Below are 16,946 nucleotides of genomic sequence, written 5' to 3'. Positions count from 1 at the left end.
TGAGTTCGCGTGTCACCTCTGACACGTGTGTCATAGGTTTGCCATCACTGCACTAGACATTGAGAGGTGTAGAGGATCTACCTAATACAGAGTCAGAAACCCAAACAGACAACCAAAATGAGGAAACAAAGAAACAACCCCCAAATGAAAGAACTAGAGAATTCTCCAGAAGAAGAGAAAAATGAAGCAGAGATAAGAAATTTATCTGAAACAGAGTTCAGAGTAATGATATTGAAAATGCTCAACAGTATGAAAAAAGATATAGTAACTATGAAAAAAGAACAGTCTGAGATAAAGAATGACATAACACAAATAAAGAACACATTGGAAGGAATACACAGCAGATAAGGGGAAGCTGAGGATCGAATCAGTGGATGAGAAGACAGAGTTGAAAATATCACTCAAGTAGATAACCAAAAAGAAAAAAAACAATTAAAAAACAGGAGAGCTGAAGAGAGCTGTGGGAAATGTGAAATGTAACAATATTAGAATAGACGGTGTCCCAGAAGAGACAGAAAGGGAGAAAGGAATAGAGAAGGTGTTTGAAGGAATAATGGTAGAAAACTTACCTAACCTGGTAAAGAAAAAAGTCACACAAGTTCAGGAGGCACAGAGAACCCCATACAAGAAGAACCCAAACAGACCTACGCCCAGACACATCATAATTAAAATGCCAAAAACTAAAGACAAAATCTAAAAGGCAGCAAGGAAAAAGAAAACTGTTACCTACAAAGTATTTCTTATAAGGCTGATACCTGATTTCTCATCAGAAACTCTACAGGCCAAAAGGGAATGGCATGAAGTATTCAAGGTAATTGAAAGCAAGGATCTGAGACCAAGATTACTATATCCAGCAAGGATATCATTCAAAATAGACGGTCAAATAAAGAGCTTCCCAGACAAAAAAAGACTAAAGGAGTTCATCACCACCAAGCCAGAATTACAAGAAATGCAAAAGGGATTGCTGTAAGGGATTGCTGAGAAGAAGAAACAGAGAGGGAAACCTATCCATACAGAATTAAAATGGCTATAAATAAGTACCTCTCAATAATAACCCTACTAGTAAATGTAAATGGATCAAATGCTCTAATCAAAAGGGGTAGCTGAATGGATATAAAAACATGACTCAACTATATGCTGTCTACAAGAGACCCACCTCAAAACAATAGACACACAAAGGATGAAAGTGAAGGGATGGAAAAAATTTTTCCATGCAAATGGAAAAGAAAAAAAAGCTGGAGTAGCAATAGTCATATCCGACAAAAGAGACTTTAAAAGCATCATGCTAAGTGAAATAAGCCTGTCAGAGAAAGATAAATATCATATGATCTCACTCATTTGTGTAATATATTGAACAACATAAACTGATGAACAAAAATAGAGCCAGAGGGGGGAAAATATTCTAGAATATAATAGAAGTAATCCTGTTATTTGCAGATTTTTAATATTTCCTACAACTTTTGTATTATCATACTATGTTAGTATAGTTTTGGTAATATTACTATACTTAAAATCCTTGTATTCTTGAAATGTTAATGTTTATTGCATGTAATATTATATGTAAGATCATTTTTCTTGAATAACGTGTTTATTGCATGTAACATTATCATACTAGTATTTAAAATCATTTTTCTTGAGATATTAATGTTTATTGCATGCAACATTTTACTTAAGATCATTTTTTCTTGAAATATTAAGGTTTATTGCATGCAACATTATATTTAAAATTGTTCTTCTTGCCGAAACTGGTTTGGCTCAGTGCATAGAACGTCGGCCTGTGGACTGAAAGGTCCCAGGTTCGATTCCGGTCAAGGGCATGTACCTGGGTTGTGGGCACCTCCCCAGTGGGAGATGTGCAGGAGGCAGCTGATCGATGTTTCTCTCTCATCGATGTTTCTAACTCCCTCTCTCCCTTCCTCTCTGTAAAAAATCAATAAAACATATTTTAAAATTGTTCTTCTGGAAATAAAAATAAAAAACTGGAAAAAGAAATATTAATGTCCTAGCCCAACCCTAACCAAAGGAAATTCAATATGCAGAGGTGGAGCCATGCATCTGGAGTGGTTAAAAGATCCCCAGGTAATTCGGTTGCACAACTGGCTTGAGAATCACTGTTCTACAAATTCTATCATTATCATTTCAAAGAGAAGTATATGGTTATTTATGTCAACTCTTTTCCAATGACAGTATTGACTGAAAAGATCTCTCAATACTAGTTGCTGTCATCAATATAACCTTTTTCAGACTCTACTTACAAGCCCTCGCCTACGAATAGTCACATGCTGAAGTCGTCCTGCCAGAATCTCAAGATCCCAAATGAGTTATCTTACCAGAGGTCATTCTGTACTCTAAGTAATCAACATTTTTCTAAAAAACAGCAAAGGCTAAGCAATTTTTGTTCAAGCTATAGATTTTTACCTGCAGATACTAAAGAGTAAAGACTTGAAAAATAAATTAACATCAAGGTTTTTGTAACATCCCCTACACCAAAATAATGCTTTGGGGGCTTATTTCTCCCAAACTTTTAATGAAAAAGATATAAAAGTAGAGAGAATATAAAATATACTCCCATATACTCAGCACTACTTTGAGAATTAGTAACTCCTGGCCAATCATGTTTTATCTCTACAACCCCATATTCAATACCCCCTAATCTGGATAATTTTGAAGCAAACTATAGACATCATATCATTTAGCTAGGCTTTAATTTAATGCAAATTACGCAGAAAGTAACTTGAAAGAAGTTACACAATAGGAATTACAGAAAAAAGGTGATAAAACAAGTTTGTAGTCCTGGCCAGGCTGCTCAATGGTTAGAATGTCACCACTCGTACCAAAGGGTCGCAGGTTTGATTTCTGGTCAAGAGTCAGCACCTGGGTTGCAGGTTCGATCCCTGGCCCAGCTGGACTGTATGCGGGAGGCAACCAAATGATGTGTCTCTCTCACATCGATGTTTCTCTCTCTGTCTTCCATTCTCTCTAAAAATCAATGGAAAAATATCATCGGGTGAGGATTAACAAAAAATAATAATAGTTTATAAACATAAAAGAAATATGACATTTAAAATCTTCTCACATCTTTAGTCTGTCAGCTACCTCTTACAGGCCGATGAACACTGTGCCTCTGGTTTTGGCTAGCTTAGGTGTCACAGAAGACTTAGTTTCCTAATAGAACACTCTTTTTTTTAAAAAAAATATTTTTACTGATTTTAGAGAGGAAAGGAGAGGGAGAGAGAGAGAGATAGAAACATCAATGATGAGAGAGAATCATTGATTAGATGCCTCCTGCACGTGCCCCACTGGGAAATGAGCCCACAACCGAGGTACATGTCCCTGACTGGAATTGAACCCGGGACCCCTTAGTTCTCAGGCTGATGCTCTATCCCTTGAGCCAAACCAGCCAGGGCAGAACCCTCATAAATAGAGTTATTATTTGGGGTCTAGGGAGATAAGTGAAATAACTATTTTTTAATTTTTTTTTTACATCTTTGATACTAATGACTACTAAGACAACAAATGGTAGATTTCTTTTTAATTCTTGTGCCTCCCCCTCCAGTTTTACTAAGGGGGGGGATGCAGAGTAATTGTATACATTTAAGGTATACCGCTTGATATTGATATGTTATATTGTTAAATTATACCATAGTCAAGCTAATTAACATATCCATTACCTCACATATAGTTATCTTTTTCTTTTTTTTTATGGTGAGAACACTTAAAATTTATCCTCTTGACTTTGACTTGGGGTCTAAACCCAACTACTAGTTGTGTGACTTGAGATTATCCCTCATTTGTAAAATGGGATAATACCACTATTTTGGGACATTAAATGAGATAATATATGTAAAATGCCAAGTACAACCTGGCACACAGTGAGTAATGACCACATGTATTGACATGGGCTAAACATCAACAAAAGACCAAAAAATAACATCCTGGACAGTGGTTTCCAACTCAAAATGCCTAAATTCCTAGAGCATATTATAGCAATAATGTGTCAATATTGCAGCTGTAGTCTAACATTTTTTCCAATGGGTTTCTATTAAGTGCTGAGAACTTCAAAACAGTTTAAAAATACAAGCTATCCAATCAGATCTATAGAGAGATAGCTCTAGAAAATATAGTCAAAGTAAATTAAATTGCTAATCTATCCTAAGTGGGTGGAATAAAAAAATGAAGTACAAACTTTGTATTTGTAATACAAGATTAAAGGTCTTATTCTAGTATCTCTTCTGATATGTCTTCAGTGACTTTACCAGTTTGCTCAGAACAACGACTACATAAACACTGTCTTCAAGAAACTGTATGGGAGGTCCTGTTAAAATCAATGAAACAGGACATCCAGTCTTCATCTTCCTTCAGTTAACCTTTCGGTTACTGATATTCACTTTCTGAGAAATCCTGAACAAATCCTAATCTTTAGTGCTTCCACATTGTATATATCTATTCGAACTTTATCAGACAGTTAAAAACTGCAGACAGTTAAAAAACAACCCCCTCCCCCTTTTGGATGCATGGTACTGTGATAGGTATGAGAGAGCATCTAAAAAGCAAGTTATCTCTCTCTTCATCACTAATAGGAATTCAGAAGTTCTACTTTAGTCTTGATATTTGGCCCAAACTCTTTTTGACAAAGCATTTAGTTAAGTATTCAAAAGGCGTAGGCCTGTGGTTGGCAAACTGCAGCTCTCGAGCCACATGCGGCTCCTTGGCCCCTTGTGTGTGGCTCTTCCTAAGTCTTAGGAGTACCCTAATTAAGTTAATAACTATATAGTTTAAGTTTAAAAAATTTGGCTCTCAAAAGAAATTTCAATCATTGTACTGTTGATATTTGGCTCTGCTGACTAATGAGTTTGCCGACCACTGGCCTAGGCCAATTTGAACATCACTTGTGGCATTCCCAAACTTGTATGTGATCAGTGATCTCGTGATTGTGTATATTCCATGATATCTAACAATCTCAGTAATGAGAACAATCACATCATTCAGATTTACCTCAACATTCACTTTCAGATATAAATATTCTAGATGAAATGAACTGAAAATGTCCTTACATGTTTGTTTTATCAATCAATAGCAGAATAAAATGTTGCAGTAATTAATGATGTTTGGGAAGTTAATTTTATGTATAAAATAGTGACATATTTCAATTATTTAGCAAAATAGATTGCTACTTAATAGTACTAATATATTTAATAGATTACTTTCTCAAGAACATTGTATCTTTAAAAATTTTTATAAAAATTCAAATAATATAACATAATAGATTTAATCATAATTCAATCTTTGCAGAGCTATATTATGTACTAGCATGTATATTAAAGAAAATAACATTTAAGAGCTGTATTTAAATTTTAGTTACTTCCATTTAAGTCATAAATCTTTTAAGAAAAAGTCCTATTCGGGAATTCTCCACATCTTGTATGATGAATTAAAAACAATGTCACCTCAAAATACCAAGAGTTGGATAATATATATAAATTATGTAAAGAACAGGTGTACAATAATCCAAATATAATTTCTAATCAAAATAATAAAATATGTTAAGACCAAACTGTTAGAGAAAACTGATGTACATCAAACATTTTGGGGGTCAAATTTCAAAATAAAAACCTATAAGAATGTCTTAAGATAACTCCTATAGTCTTGAATCTATGAAGGCTAAACATATGAAATGTAAAATGTAATACATGATCCTTTTCTGTACTTGAAGATGAATCTGAGATTTGCCTAACCTGTGAATCCTACCTCCTTCTAGTAAATACGAGCTGAAAAATGTTTTCCTGAACTATCTTCTGGCACACAAAAAGGTTAGTGATGCTATTAAATGTGCAGGTTGAAAGTTGTCTATTTTAATGTACAGTATAGTGATTGCAGGAGAAATCTAACAGCTCACAGTGAAGAAATTGTTCCTGTACTATAATCTTAAACTTTTCAAATCTTACTATTACTGTTGACAACATAAACCACAATGATAATTTATTTTTTGGATGAAATGATTCTTCTACCCTAGTTCATTTTATGTTAGTGGTATCTGGCTTTAATCATAGGCAAATATTGATTTTACTATTTGGCCATTTACATTCGGCCAAAATGTGTATCTGGCACATCTGTACTAACAGGTATTTAGAGGTCTATCTCTGTGCTTCTCGGCAGAGGATCTAGTCTTAGGCTGGCTGAATATTTTTACAATGACAGTTTTAGAAAAATCCCAACGGCTCTACTTCATAATTAATATTCTCTATCTCCCTTTATTCTTCTTATCACTTCAAATCTGTTCTACACAATTCAATATTAAATTATTCACTGTTTGTACTGTTCACTGTGCTCACCTTATCTTCTCACAGGGGAGTTTTTCCTCAAGGATGGATAATTTAATATTTCATAATGCTTCTTTTGTATTACCCACGGTGCCTAGCACAGTGCTGGTCATTTGATATGTGTTTACTAATTCACTAAGATCCAAGATTAGTAACCACCTTTGGATTTTCATAATTTTCCTTCATAGTTTAAGCTATTCTATAAATAAACTAGTCAAAGCTAAATATCTCACAGTTTGAGCAAATAAAGAATTTCATTTAATAAAACACTGAAGTAATATTGTTTAGTGGTGGAGAAAATAGACACTGTATTTAGATTTAAGACACTATAGGTAAGTCACTTACTTTCTTCATGCGTTAGGTAGAGCTACCTATGGTTTCTGCAAGGCAATAACACTACAGTTAAAATAACTGAGAAAAAAATTATAATATTAGCACCAACCTGAAAGTTCGAACAAGATTTTTAAGTTGTGTGTAAATATCTCCTAATGTAATCTGAAGAGGTCCCAAAAGTCCAGGCAATCTGAAAGTTAAAAAAAATTACATTTCTTTTAAAATATAATTTAATTATATAGATTTTTTTTTGGGGGGGGGAACTTGTCTAAGTCTGGATTTTCCATAGGTAATAATGGCACTCAGGTGAAGGCAGTTAAGCTATGTTATAACTGGTAAGACGTCATAAGGAAATACTTCATATAACTCCACGACTTTGCTACAGTGTGAGGCTATGAAATATAAAAGTATCATTTTGGCTGCTATTTATATTCTTGTCTCTAGTTTTCTTATCTCTTTACTTTCAAACATTAGGCCAAATGGAAAAAAGACTAGGCAAGAGGAAATGCCCTCCAAGTGAGAGTAAAAATTGGTATATTTCTAGAGAGCAAGTTGACAATATATACATTTTTTAAAATGTGGATACTCTTTGACCCACTAACTTTTTCCCTCCAAAATATTTATTCTACGGAAGTCACCAGATAAACATAAAAAAGATGCTTGCTGCAGGAATATTTTTAGTAGTATCAAAGTGGAAACAATGTTCATCAATGCGTGACTGGTCAAATACATTATGACATTATATATATATATATGTATGTATGTATGTATGTATGTATGTATATATATATATATATATATGAATATAAAAGAACGTTTAAAATGATATGTGGCCTGGCCAGCATGGCTCAGTGATTGAGCGCTGACCTATAAACCAGGAGGTCATGGTACGATTCCTGGTCAGGGCACATGCCTGGTTTACAGGCTCAATCCCCAGTGTGGGCGTGCAGGAGGCAGCCGATCAATGATTCTCATTATTGATGTTTCTATCTCTCTCTCCCTTTCTGAAATCAATAAAAATATATTTTAAAAATGATAATGTGAATCTATTTTCTTAATGTAGAAAGATATTCATGATAAATATTAAGTGAAAAATGCGTAGAATATTGTCCAATTTTTACAAAAACCCCATAAATATTATATAATGCTATTGTATATAATACACAGTATACATCAAATGTTTCATTTCTTCCAGGTTTATACTATAACAGAAGTAATCAAAGAGTATAGATTCACATATACACGTATATATCAAGGATAAACATCAAATTATTAACTATAGTTATTGCTGAGTTGTGGGATTACAGGTGACTGTCACTTCTTTATAGCACTTTGTAATGCTTAAATTTTCTGCAATAAGCATGTGTTGCTTTTCTTTTTAAAACTTATTATGAAAGTTTCAAACATGTTCCAAATAGTGTTAACAACCTCATATATCTGTTCTCAGATTTTCTTACATATGCTTCATTTTTCTTTCCTTTTTTTGCTATAATATTTTAAAGTGAATCCTTGACATGTCACTTGACCCCTAAGAATTTCCTCAGGTATCTCTAAATACAAAGGCATTTTCTTATATAACCACAATAAAATTATCATCGTAATTCCTTATTATTCCAAGTTAAAAATAATTAATACATTAATAATTCCTCAATCATCAGTACATCTTTCATTTTCTTTATCTAAAAAATGCCCTTGTGCAATTGGTTTGTTTCAATGAGAAACAAAAAAAGTTTCATTTATTTTTTCTGTTCATCCATTTCATATAGGAAGAGGACACAAATGCTTCCTCTTCAGATCATGGCAATTATAATCTCTCCATAAACACAGCCACTAAAATTTATTATTAGGAGAAAATATGGTAGTCAAATGGGAAGGAAAGTCTTACTTTATAATGGGAAAAATCTCAACTGCTTTTATAAACAACCAACCATCCCTACACCGCCTATGCCACCATAATTATTCTGTTTTCAGTGTCCTTTGTGCTTCTTTTTCTGTAAGTTATTCCAACTCTTCTGAAATTTATTTCTTGTGCTAATTCAATAATCTGGTCTTCAAGCAGGGGTCCATTAGCATGTCCTGTTGCAGCCCAAACCAAGAAGGAACATAATTTCTTCAATGACATGTCTACATGGTCTTAAATTTAAAACTGGGTACTTTTATTAGCTAAAATTCTAGGTAACTATTTTCAGATAAATTCCTGTATACTGATTATATACCAGTATAGATAACCCATGCCCACTTTAAAAACTATGTAACTAAATTTAAGGATTGTTCTATAAATCAGATAATGGTGACTTACATTGTTTTCTAACCTAATATTCAACAGAAATGTATAAGTATGAAAACACATAAATGGCAAAATTAACAACAGATTTATCATATATGAAGAGCCTAACATATAAAAGGCACTCAATAAATATTATTTTAAAGAGTTATTTAAAATGTAAAACTTAAAGGAGTAAGGTCCTCATAATACTATGGCTTCCAAAATGTTTTTGTTATTTTGAATAAACCACATAATTAAAACTTCTCCACATACATACCACTTTAAGCAAGGACTGAAAACACCTTTCCATCTTTTCTATTAAAGAAAGAAAATGCAGGCTAAAAAGTTCAAAACAGCTCTCATACCTCTGGAAAAAAGATTGAAAGCTCCTTTTGAAAGAGAAACCAAGGTTGCAATTTTTAAATGTCATTTATGACTGGGCTAATTACAAGAACAGTAATTTCCACCACAGGAAGCTTAAAACTAAAGTGCAAAGTTGAGTTGAACAAAAACTCAAGTTGCTGAGTGTGAAAATGTTCTATGAATATGTATGCAGAGTGAGTTAACAGACTGTTAAAACTTTACAAAGTCTTATTCACATGTGAAACTGATGTGACACATTTACCACAAATCAGTAATCAAATGGGTCTAACTTTGATATTTTTTCCCCTCTGACTTCATTGGATTATTAAATTAAAATGAGGTAGTTTGGTTTTCTACTCTCATAATCTCAACCTTCCTCTTTACTATGTGCATCTTGTACACAAAACTTAATTTCAGTATTTCCTTGGTAGGATATCTTAAAAATCAAAATTTCTCAGGTGAAGAAATCCATGTAAACCTTTCACATTATTCTTCACTGTTCAAAATTCAATAACACCTATATATTATGAACCCACAAATACCAAGTTAACTTAAAAATATTGTAAAAGTGGAATGACAATTACATACTTACACTTTACTCAATTTTTCGAGTACGATGCGTTTTCTAATCTGGTTCTGAGAACTTGAATCTATCAGTGGAAAGGTGGGATCATGCTGAATCACATTTTTAAACAAAGCAAAATAAAAACATGAATTTACATTCTTTCTTTGATTAGAATAATTAACATTAAAATACAAAAGTTAATACCTGTGGTATGGTAGAATGAAACCTAGACTTGAAATTTATAAAATTTAAATTTGAGTATCAGTTCAGGTTTATGTGAACTTGCCTGAATAATTTGCCCACTTTTGAGTATTTTCTCATCTGCATTAAAAGGAATACTAATTAATACCTTCTTCATTGAATGAGAAAATGCATACGAAAAGACTTTGTAAACTACTAAATGCTATGTAAATGTAGGAAATTAAAAGATAAAAATTAGCAAACAATATAAATGTATTATGGGGAATTCCGCTTCTAGAAATGGCAGACAAGAAATGGCAAACCACTCCTGCTGAGAACTGAAAAAGCTGGGGGGAAAAACATGTTCGAAAGCATCAGATTGCTAACAAGGCAGTAAATAATTATGGCCTGTGATTCTGGAGAAGGTAATTCCAGAGAGGCCACTGACTAATTTCAGAAGAGACAATTTAGATACTGAGAACCCAAGCACTGCTCTTCTAATAGACACTGGGGCATGCCAAGAAAGGAGAGGCACTAGCAACACTCCCCAAGTTAGAGAACAGGACTTAGAAGGATCACACTCTAGGAGTAAGAATGAATAGGAAACAGACTGGCTCTTATAGGGACTGAAGCCCATCACCAAATCATCATAACTCCTACTTGGATTAACGAGATTTGGCACTGATACAAATTTGCCAGAAGCAAACATAAATCCATTCTAGAGGAAGATGCATTAGCCTGGGTCTCAAATTATCTCTGTAACTTTTAATATACAATGTTTGCCACATAATGAAACACTAAGACAATGTGATCAAAATCGGAAACATTAGTCCATAGAAGTCAATCCTCAGGGAATCCAGATAATGAAGTTATCAGTTTTATTTAAAATAAATGTTCAATATATTCAAAGAAATGACAAGGTTGAAAATTTCAGCAGAGAACTGAAAACTATATAAAAGAACTAAATGAAAATCCTATAAGTGAAAAATATAGCATTTTAAAGACTCATGGATAGATTTAATAATGTGGAAATAACTGAAGAGAGAATGCTGACTTGGAAAATACCTAGAATGAAGCACAGTCACACCCAGCACCCTTCTTTCCCCTCCACATAATGCAAAGCACAAAATAATGTAAGAGACAAAGAAGATACAGTGAAAAAGACTAACATAACTAACTGGAGCACAAAGTAATATTTGAGAATATTCTAAAACTGATGAAAGAAGTCAAGTCATAGAATCAAGTATTACAACAAACAAAAGAACAAATATAACCATAACTACACAAAGGATTTTAAAATTGAGGGTAACCAAAGGAAAATAAAAAGGTCTTAAAAATAGCCAAAGGAGAAAACATGATATTTGAAAAAAGAAAGACAGCAATAAGAGAAGTAAATGGAAGTCAAAAGACAAGGGAATATTTTCAATGGGCTGAAAGAAAAAAAACTAACCTAGAATTCAATATCCAGAAAAATATCTTTCAAAGGTAAAAGTAAAAGTGAAATAATTTTGTTACAAACAAAAACATAAAATTAATCACTATAAAATGGCACTAACAGAAACAAAAGATATTCTGTAGGCCCAAGGCAAATGATTCCAGATGAAAGAAAAGAAATTCAGTAAAATAATGAAAGAGTAATTAATTAGACAAAACCAACTGAATATTGACTATAAATTCTGTAGAACTGAAAATGTAAAGAGAACAAAAATACACAACAAGAACACATAAGTAAAGAGCAGGTAAACTGAGTTACAGTTCTAAAGTTCTAATTGTCCAGGAAGGAATAAAAGTATTATGTGACATTAGACTTTAATAAGGCAAAGACTCAGATTTTAATCTTTAGAGTAACCACTTATTAATTAGCAAAAGAATGTATAAGAAGCTAATGTAGGGTAAAAAATGGATTAATGATATTTAACACAAAGAAAGCAAAATAGGAAAGAGGAACACAGAATAGGTGGAATGCAGCAAGCAACGAACAAGTGAGATGATAGGTTTAAAACCAAACATCATATCAATTATGACATTAAATGTAAATGGACTAAATCCTCCCCATAAAGGATAAGATGATCAGCCTATATTTAAAATAAGATAATCCTTGAAAATACTAATAAAAGAATGATAGTGTTAGCAAAGTAGACTTTAAGGGGAAAAATAATCAATGTAGAGAAAGGTTACTCCATAATGCTAAAAGTTTAATTTTCCAGGAAGGTTTACAATCTTACATTTGCAACCAATAATGTGGTCTCAAAATATTAAAAGTAAAATTCATAATACTAAAAGGAGAAATAATAAATCCATAATTAGCCCTAGCCAGTTTTGCTCAATGGTTAGAGTGCTGGCCCATGGACTGAAGGGTCCCGGTTCCATTCCCAGTCAAGGGCATGTACCTTGGTTGGAGGTCTGATCCCCAACCCCTGTCGAGCGGTGTGTGGTGGAGAGGAGAGGAAACCAATTGATGTGTCTCTCTCATGTCGATGTTTCTCTCTCTCTCTCTCCCCCTCCTTCCATTCTGTCTGAAAATCAGGGGAAAAATATCCTTGGGTGAGGATTTAAAAAACAATGTAAATAAATAAGTAAATAAATAAACCCATAATTATGGTGACAGATTTTGACCTATCTCTCTAACTGATGGAATGAGCAAACCAGGTTTTAAAAAAAACTTTTTTTTAAAAAAAAAAAAAAAAAAAAAAAAAATCAATAGTCCTTATCAAACTTTAATGTGCACACATTTCCCAAAGAGGAAATAATACACTTGTCACCATAAACAAAAATCAATCCCAGATGAATTGCAGATCTTAATGTGAAAGGAAAAACAAGATAGATTCTAGAATATTAAATAACCTGGACTAGGTAAAGATTTCTTAAAGAAGTCACTAAAAGGAGGAATTAATAAACTAGACTGAAGACACCGGTAATGAGTGAAAAGGCAAGTCTCAGAGTAGAAGATGGTATTCACAATACACATTAACTAAAAATGGGCTTGAGCCCTGACTGGTTTGGCTCAGTGGATAGAGCGTTGGCCTGCAGACCAAAGGGTCCCGGGTTCGATTCCGGTCAAGGGCATGTACCTTGGTTGCAGGCACATCCCCAGTAGGGGGTATGCAGGAGGCAACTGATCAATGTTTCTCGCTCATCAATGTTTCTAACACTCTATCCCTCTCCCTTCCTCTCTGTAAAAAAATCAATAAAATATATTTTAAAAAAATAATAAAAATGGGCTTGAGTTCTGAATACATACATAATTCCTACAGATAAACAGAAAAAAAAAAAACACAAAAAAACCTACATATATTCAATAGGTAAATGGGGAAAAAAAAGACACCTCAAAGCATTTCACAAAAGAGACTATCCAAATGGTCAATAAGCAAATGAAATAGTGATCAACGCATTAATCACCAGAGAAATGTAACTAAAAAGCAATGCCACCAGAATGGTGAAAACTAACAATATCAAGTATTGTGAAAGTGTGGAGTCATGGAAACTCTCATAGTATGGTAGGGGAATATAAACTGCCACAGCCATTTTGGTAAACTATTTGTCATTATCTAGTATAGTTGAATGTATACCCATACATTATGACCCAGAAATTCTAGTCCTAGATGCATACCCAACAGAAATGCATGCACATTAGCAGAGACATATATAAGAAAGTTCATACAGCAGTTCATAATAGCCCCAAACTGTAACGGCCTAAATGCTCATTAATATAAATTGTGGTACATTGCTATAATGGAATACTATGTAGCAATAAAGAATAAAACTAGAGTTAACAACACAAGTGATTCACAAACATAATGTTGCATGAACTAAATTGGACACCAAGGAATATATACTGTGTGAATCCATTTATATACAGTTCAAAATTAGCAAAACTTATCTGTGTTATTATAATAGTCATTCATTCTGGAAAGAGGTAATGGTCAGGAAAAGATATAGTGTGGCTCTGGTTTAGTTTTGTCCTGGGTAGTGCTCATTTGTGATAATTCAATGGGCTACAGCATCGAGTTATACTTCAATGGAAAAGTACTAAAACGTTATGCAACAGAGGAGCAGTCAAATTTCAGGGATTAATTTTTCCTTCTTAAGGCTTATAAGCACAAAAATGATTAAAACAAGTTATGTACTAAGATAGGTTTATGCAGCTGACAGAAATCAATGTTTCTCCATACTTAAGATAAAAGTTATAGATACTGTCTAAGAATACAGTTGAAGTGATTTCAAATACAGTACTGAGTTGGGTAATATTCTCTTGAAATATAAAATATTTCTAAATTTTTACTATATTTTCACTTTCACCTTCTTTATAAATCTCCAAATGTTTTTACAGCCACATTTACTCAGAAATCTTTAGTAACAAAGTTTTGTGGTTAAAACCAGACTATTGCCTACTCCTCCGTATCAAATGACTTCATTTCCCAAACTACACATCAACCAAAATGGGGTATTAGAAATACTGAAAAATCTCCCTAACCCTCAGTGGCATACATTCAGTCTCCACATATAATTGCTATTTACAGAGTACCAATTATATGACAGGCACTATGATAAATGCTTTATATATGTTATCTTTAAAACATGTAACTATTAAGCAAGGGAAGCTACTTATGATCCCATTTACAGATAAGCAATCAAACTCAAGAACTAACTTTTTATATAGCTAGTAAATGACAGAGCAGATATTCAAATCTAAGTCTTGCCTGAATGTGCTATTTCCATTTTCTCTATTATTTCCCAATAAGTCTCCTTTAATATATTATTTTCATTTATAATATTTTAAATGGGCATGTTTGCCAAATATTATACAAATATTTTACCATTCAACTGGTAAGTCTACTCCACTGCATACAGTCCCACTGAAAATAACACAAAGATATGTATTCCATGTAGAAATCGGAAATAATACATATAAATGAAGAAAAAACAAGCCTCTTCAGAGGTTCTACGTATATGAAGAACTAGGTTTAAAGAAAATTCTGCCCCACAATTTGAGCCTATTTCTACATTACAGAAAAATGTTCCACATTTATGAACATTTTCAGGGGCAAACTTCAATTTATTTGGAAAATAGTAATGCCATTACTGGAAATGGCATTTTAAATGAAAAGACTGACAAACTAAAAAAGTCTTCTGAAAATTTAACAATTATCTACAGTATTTTTCTTCCTGCTCTAAAATTTGCTATAATGAGTACTCCATATGTTAGCAACATAGAAAACTCATCACCATTAAGACGTACCTCTTCTGAGTCTTGTGATTTGGTGGTTTCTTCATTTAAAACATACTGTCCTCTATAAAACTCTCTGATCCTTAGGTTTAATGTTTCAGTTTCCTTTTTCAAGCTCTCATAACTTGGCAGTGGTTTGATGGCTGTATCTGAGGCCCTGAAAGGCAAAGACTCATCCAAGCTGTCCTGAGATTCCCGCAAGGTGGGGGAATGACTATCTGGGTCAGAGTTTATGTCATCTTCATCAAGCTCTTCTTCTTTAACCAGAGGGTCTGAAGAGGGTTTTGGACACACAGAAGCATAATTCTGGCCATACAAAAACCTCAAAGTTTCTTCTGTCTTCCACTCAATCAAAGTCTCCTTCAGAACTTTAAGTAAGTTTGCCTTCGCAACTTCAGGACACACCTGCACTGAACTAGAAGCTGACCTAGAAACTTGGTTTGATTTGACAAATTTCCTCTTAAAATGTTCAGCACTTTTCTTACTTATGCCTACTAAAGTTATTTCTGAACTATTGTATTTATTTTCAGGATTTTCTGATTTTGACAAGCTTTCTTTTTCATGATGCTTTTATGTGCAGCTGTTGCCTTATACCCTTTGCATTTGGTCTGTTTCCTGGTAGAATGGAGGAAACAAAGTCTTGCTCATTATCACTGCTACTATCACTATGAATGCTAGAAGAATTAGATTCATATTGCTTCTCAATATGACCAGGATTGTCAACATCTGATGCTTTAATGGTCTTACTGCATAACTGTACTTCTTCTCCAGAATGGCCACTGTAGAAGAAAAGAAACAAACTAACTATAACAGAAAAGCAGAATGTCCCATGTATTTACACTTTGTACCTTTCAAGGTAGATATTTTTATTCCCTATGCAAAGCCTTATTTATAGGCTTATATAAGCCTGTACACACACACACACACACACACACTTCAGAAGAAAGCTATAATTACATAATTTCTTCAGTTCTTATTTGATATAATTATCTTCTTTCCCCCTAATTATTTTAAAAATGTTAAAAGAGCCCTGGCCAGTGTTGCTCAGTGATTAGCACATTGGCCTGAGCACTGAAGGGTCACGGGTTCAATTCCTGCTCAAGGGCATGTACCTGGGTTGCAGGTTCAACCCTGCTAGGTTGGGGTGAGTGTGGAAGGCAACCAATCGATGTCTCTCTCTCACATCAATGTCTGTCTGTCTGTCTCTCTCTCTCTTGTCTCCACTCCCTCCTTCCCTTTCTCCCATTTCTCAAAATAAATAAATAAATAAGAATAATAGCAACAACAACAACAAAAACAACCTACTGAACTATTTTTTATTTTAGCCTGTTCCATTCTGTTTCATATATCCTTTTTTAAAAAAGGTTTTCTTTTGAAAACTTCATTACTGGTTTCTCAAACAAGCATATATATGTACTAGGGGCCCGGTGCACGAAATTCGTGCACTGGGTGTGGGGGTGGGGGTGTCCCTGAGCCCAGCCTGCCTCCTCTTACATACTGGGAGTCCTCAGGCGTTGACCCCCATCACCCTCCAATCGCAGGATTGGCCCCTTGCACAGGCCTGACGCCCCATCACTGGTTCTTCCCCCAGCCCAGGCCTGATGCCTCTGGCCCAGCGGTCAAGCCTGGGCAGGGGACCCCCAGACCCCTCCAATTGCTGGCTCTGCCCCCTGCCCAGGCCTGATGCCTCGG

The 16,946-nt window shown here is 34.0% G+C and overlaps 1 protein-coding gene across 1 annotated transcript in view; it reads right to left on the bottom strand.

Annotated features, from left to right (window-relative positions):
- RPAP2 (RNA polymerase II associated protein 2) overlaps positions 1 to 16,946 on the bottom strand; it is a 96,584-nt gene that overhangs the window by 47,465 nt on the left and 32,173 nt on the right. The window contains exons 8-11 of the mRNA XM_015560322.1: positions 15,828 to 16,033; positions 15,267 to 15,790; positions 9,875 to 9,957; positions 6,763 to 6,843 (exon numbers count right to left, since the gene is read on the bottom strand). Coding sequence (XP_015415808.1) covers positions 6,763 to 6,843; positions 9,875 to 9,957; positions 15,267 to 15,790; positions 15,828 to 16,033 — 894 coding nt within the window. The remainder of the gene's footprint in view (positions 1 to 6,762; positions 6,844 to 9,874; positions 9,958 to 15,266; positions 15,791 to 15,827; positions 16,034 to 16,946) is intronic.

The sequence above is a fragment of the Myotis davidii genome, unplaced genomic scaffold (assembly GCF_000327345.1).
Source record: "Myotis davidii unplaced genomic scaffold, ASM32734v1 scaffold674, whole genome shotgun sequence".
NCBI lineage: Eukaryota > Metazoa > Chordata > Mammalia > Chiroptera > Vespertilionidae > Myotis > Myotis davidii.
This window is presented reverse-complemented; position numbering and strand designations above follow the sequence as displayed.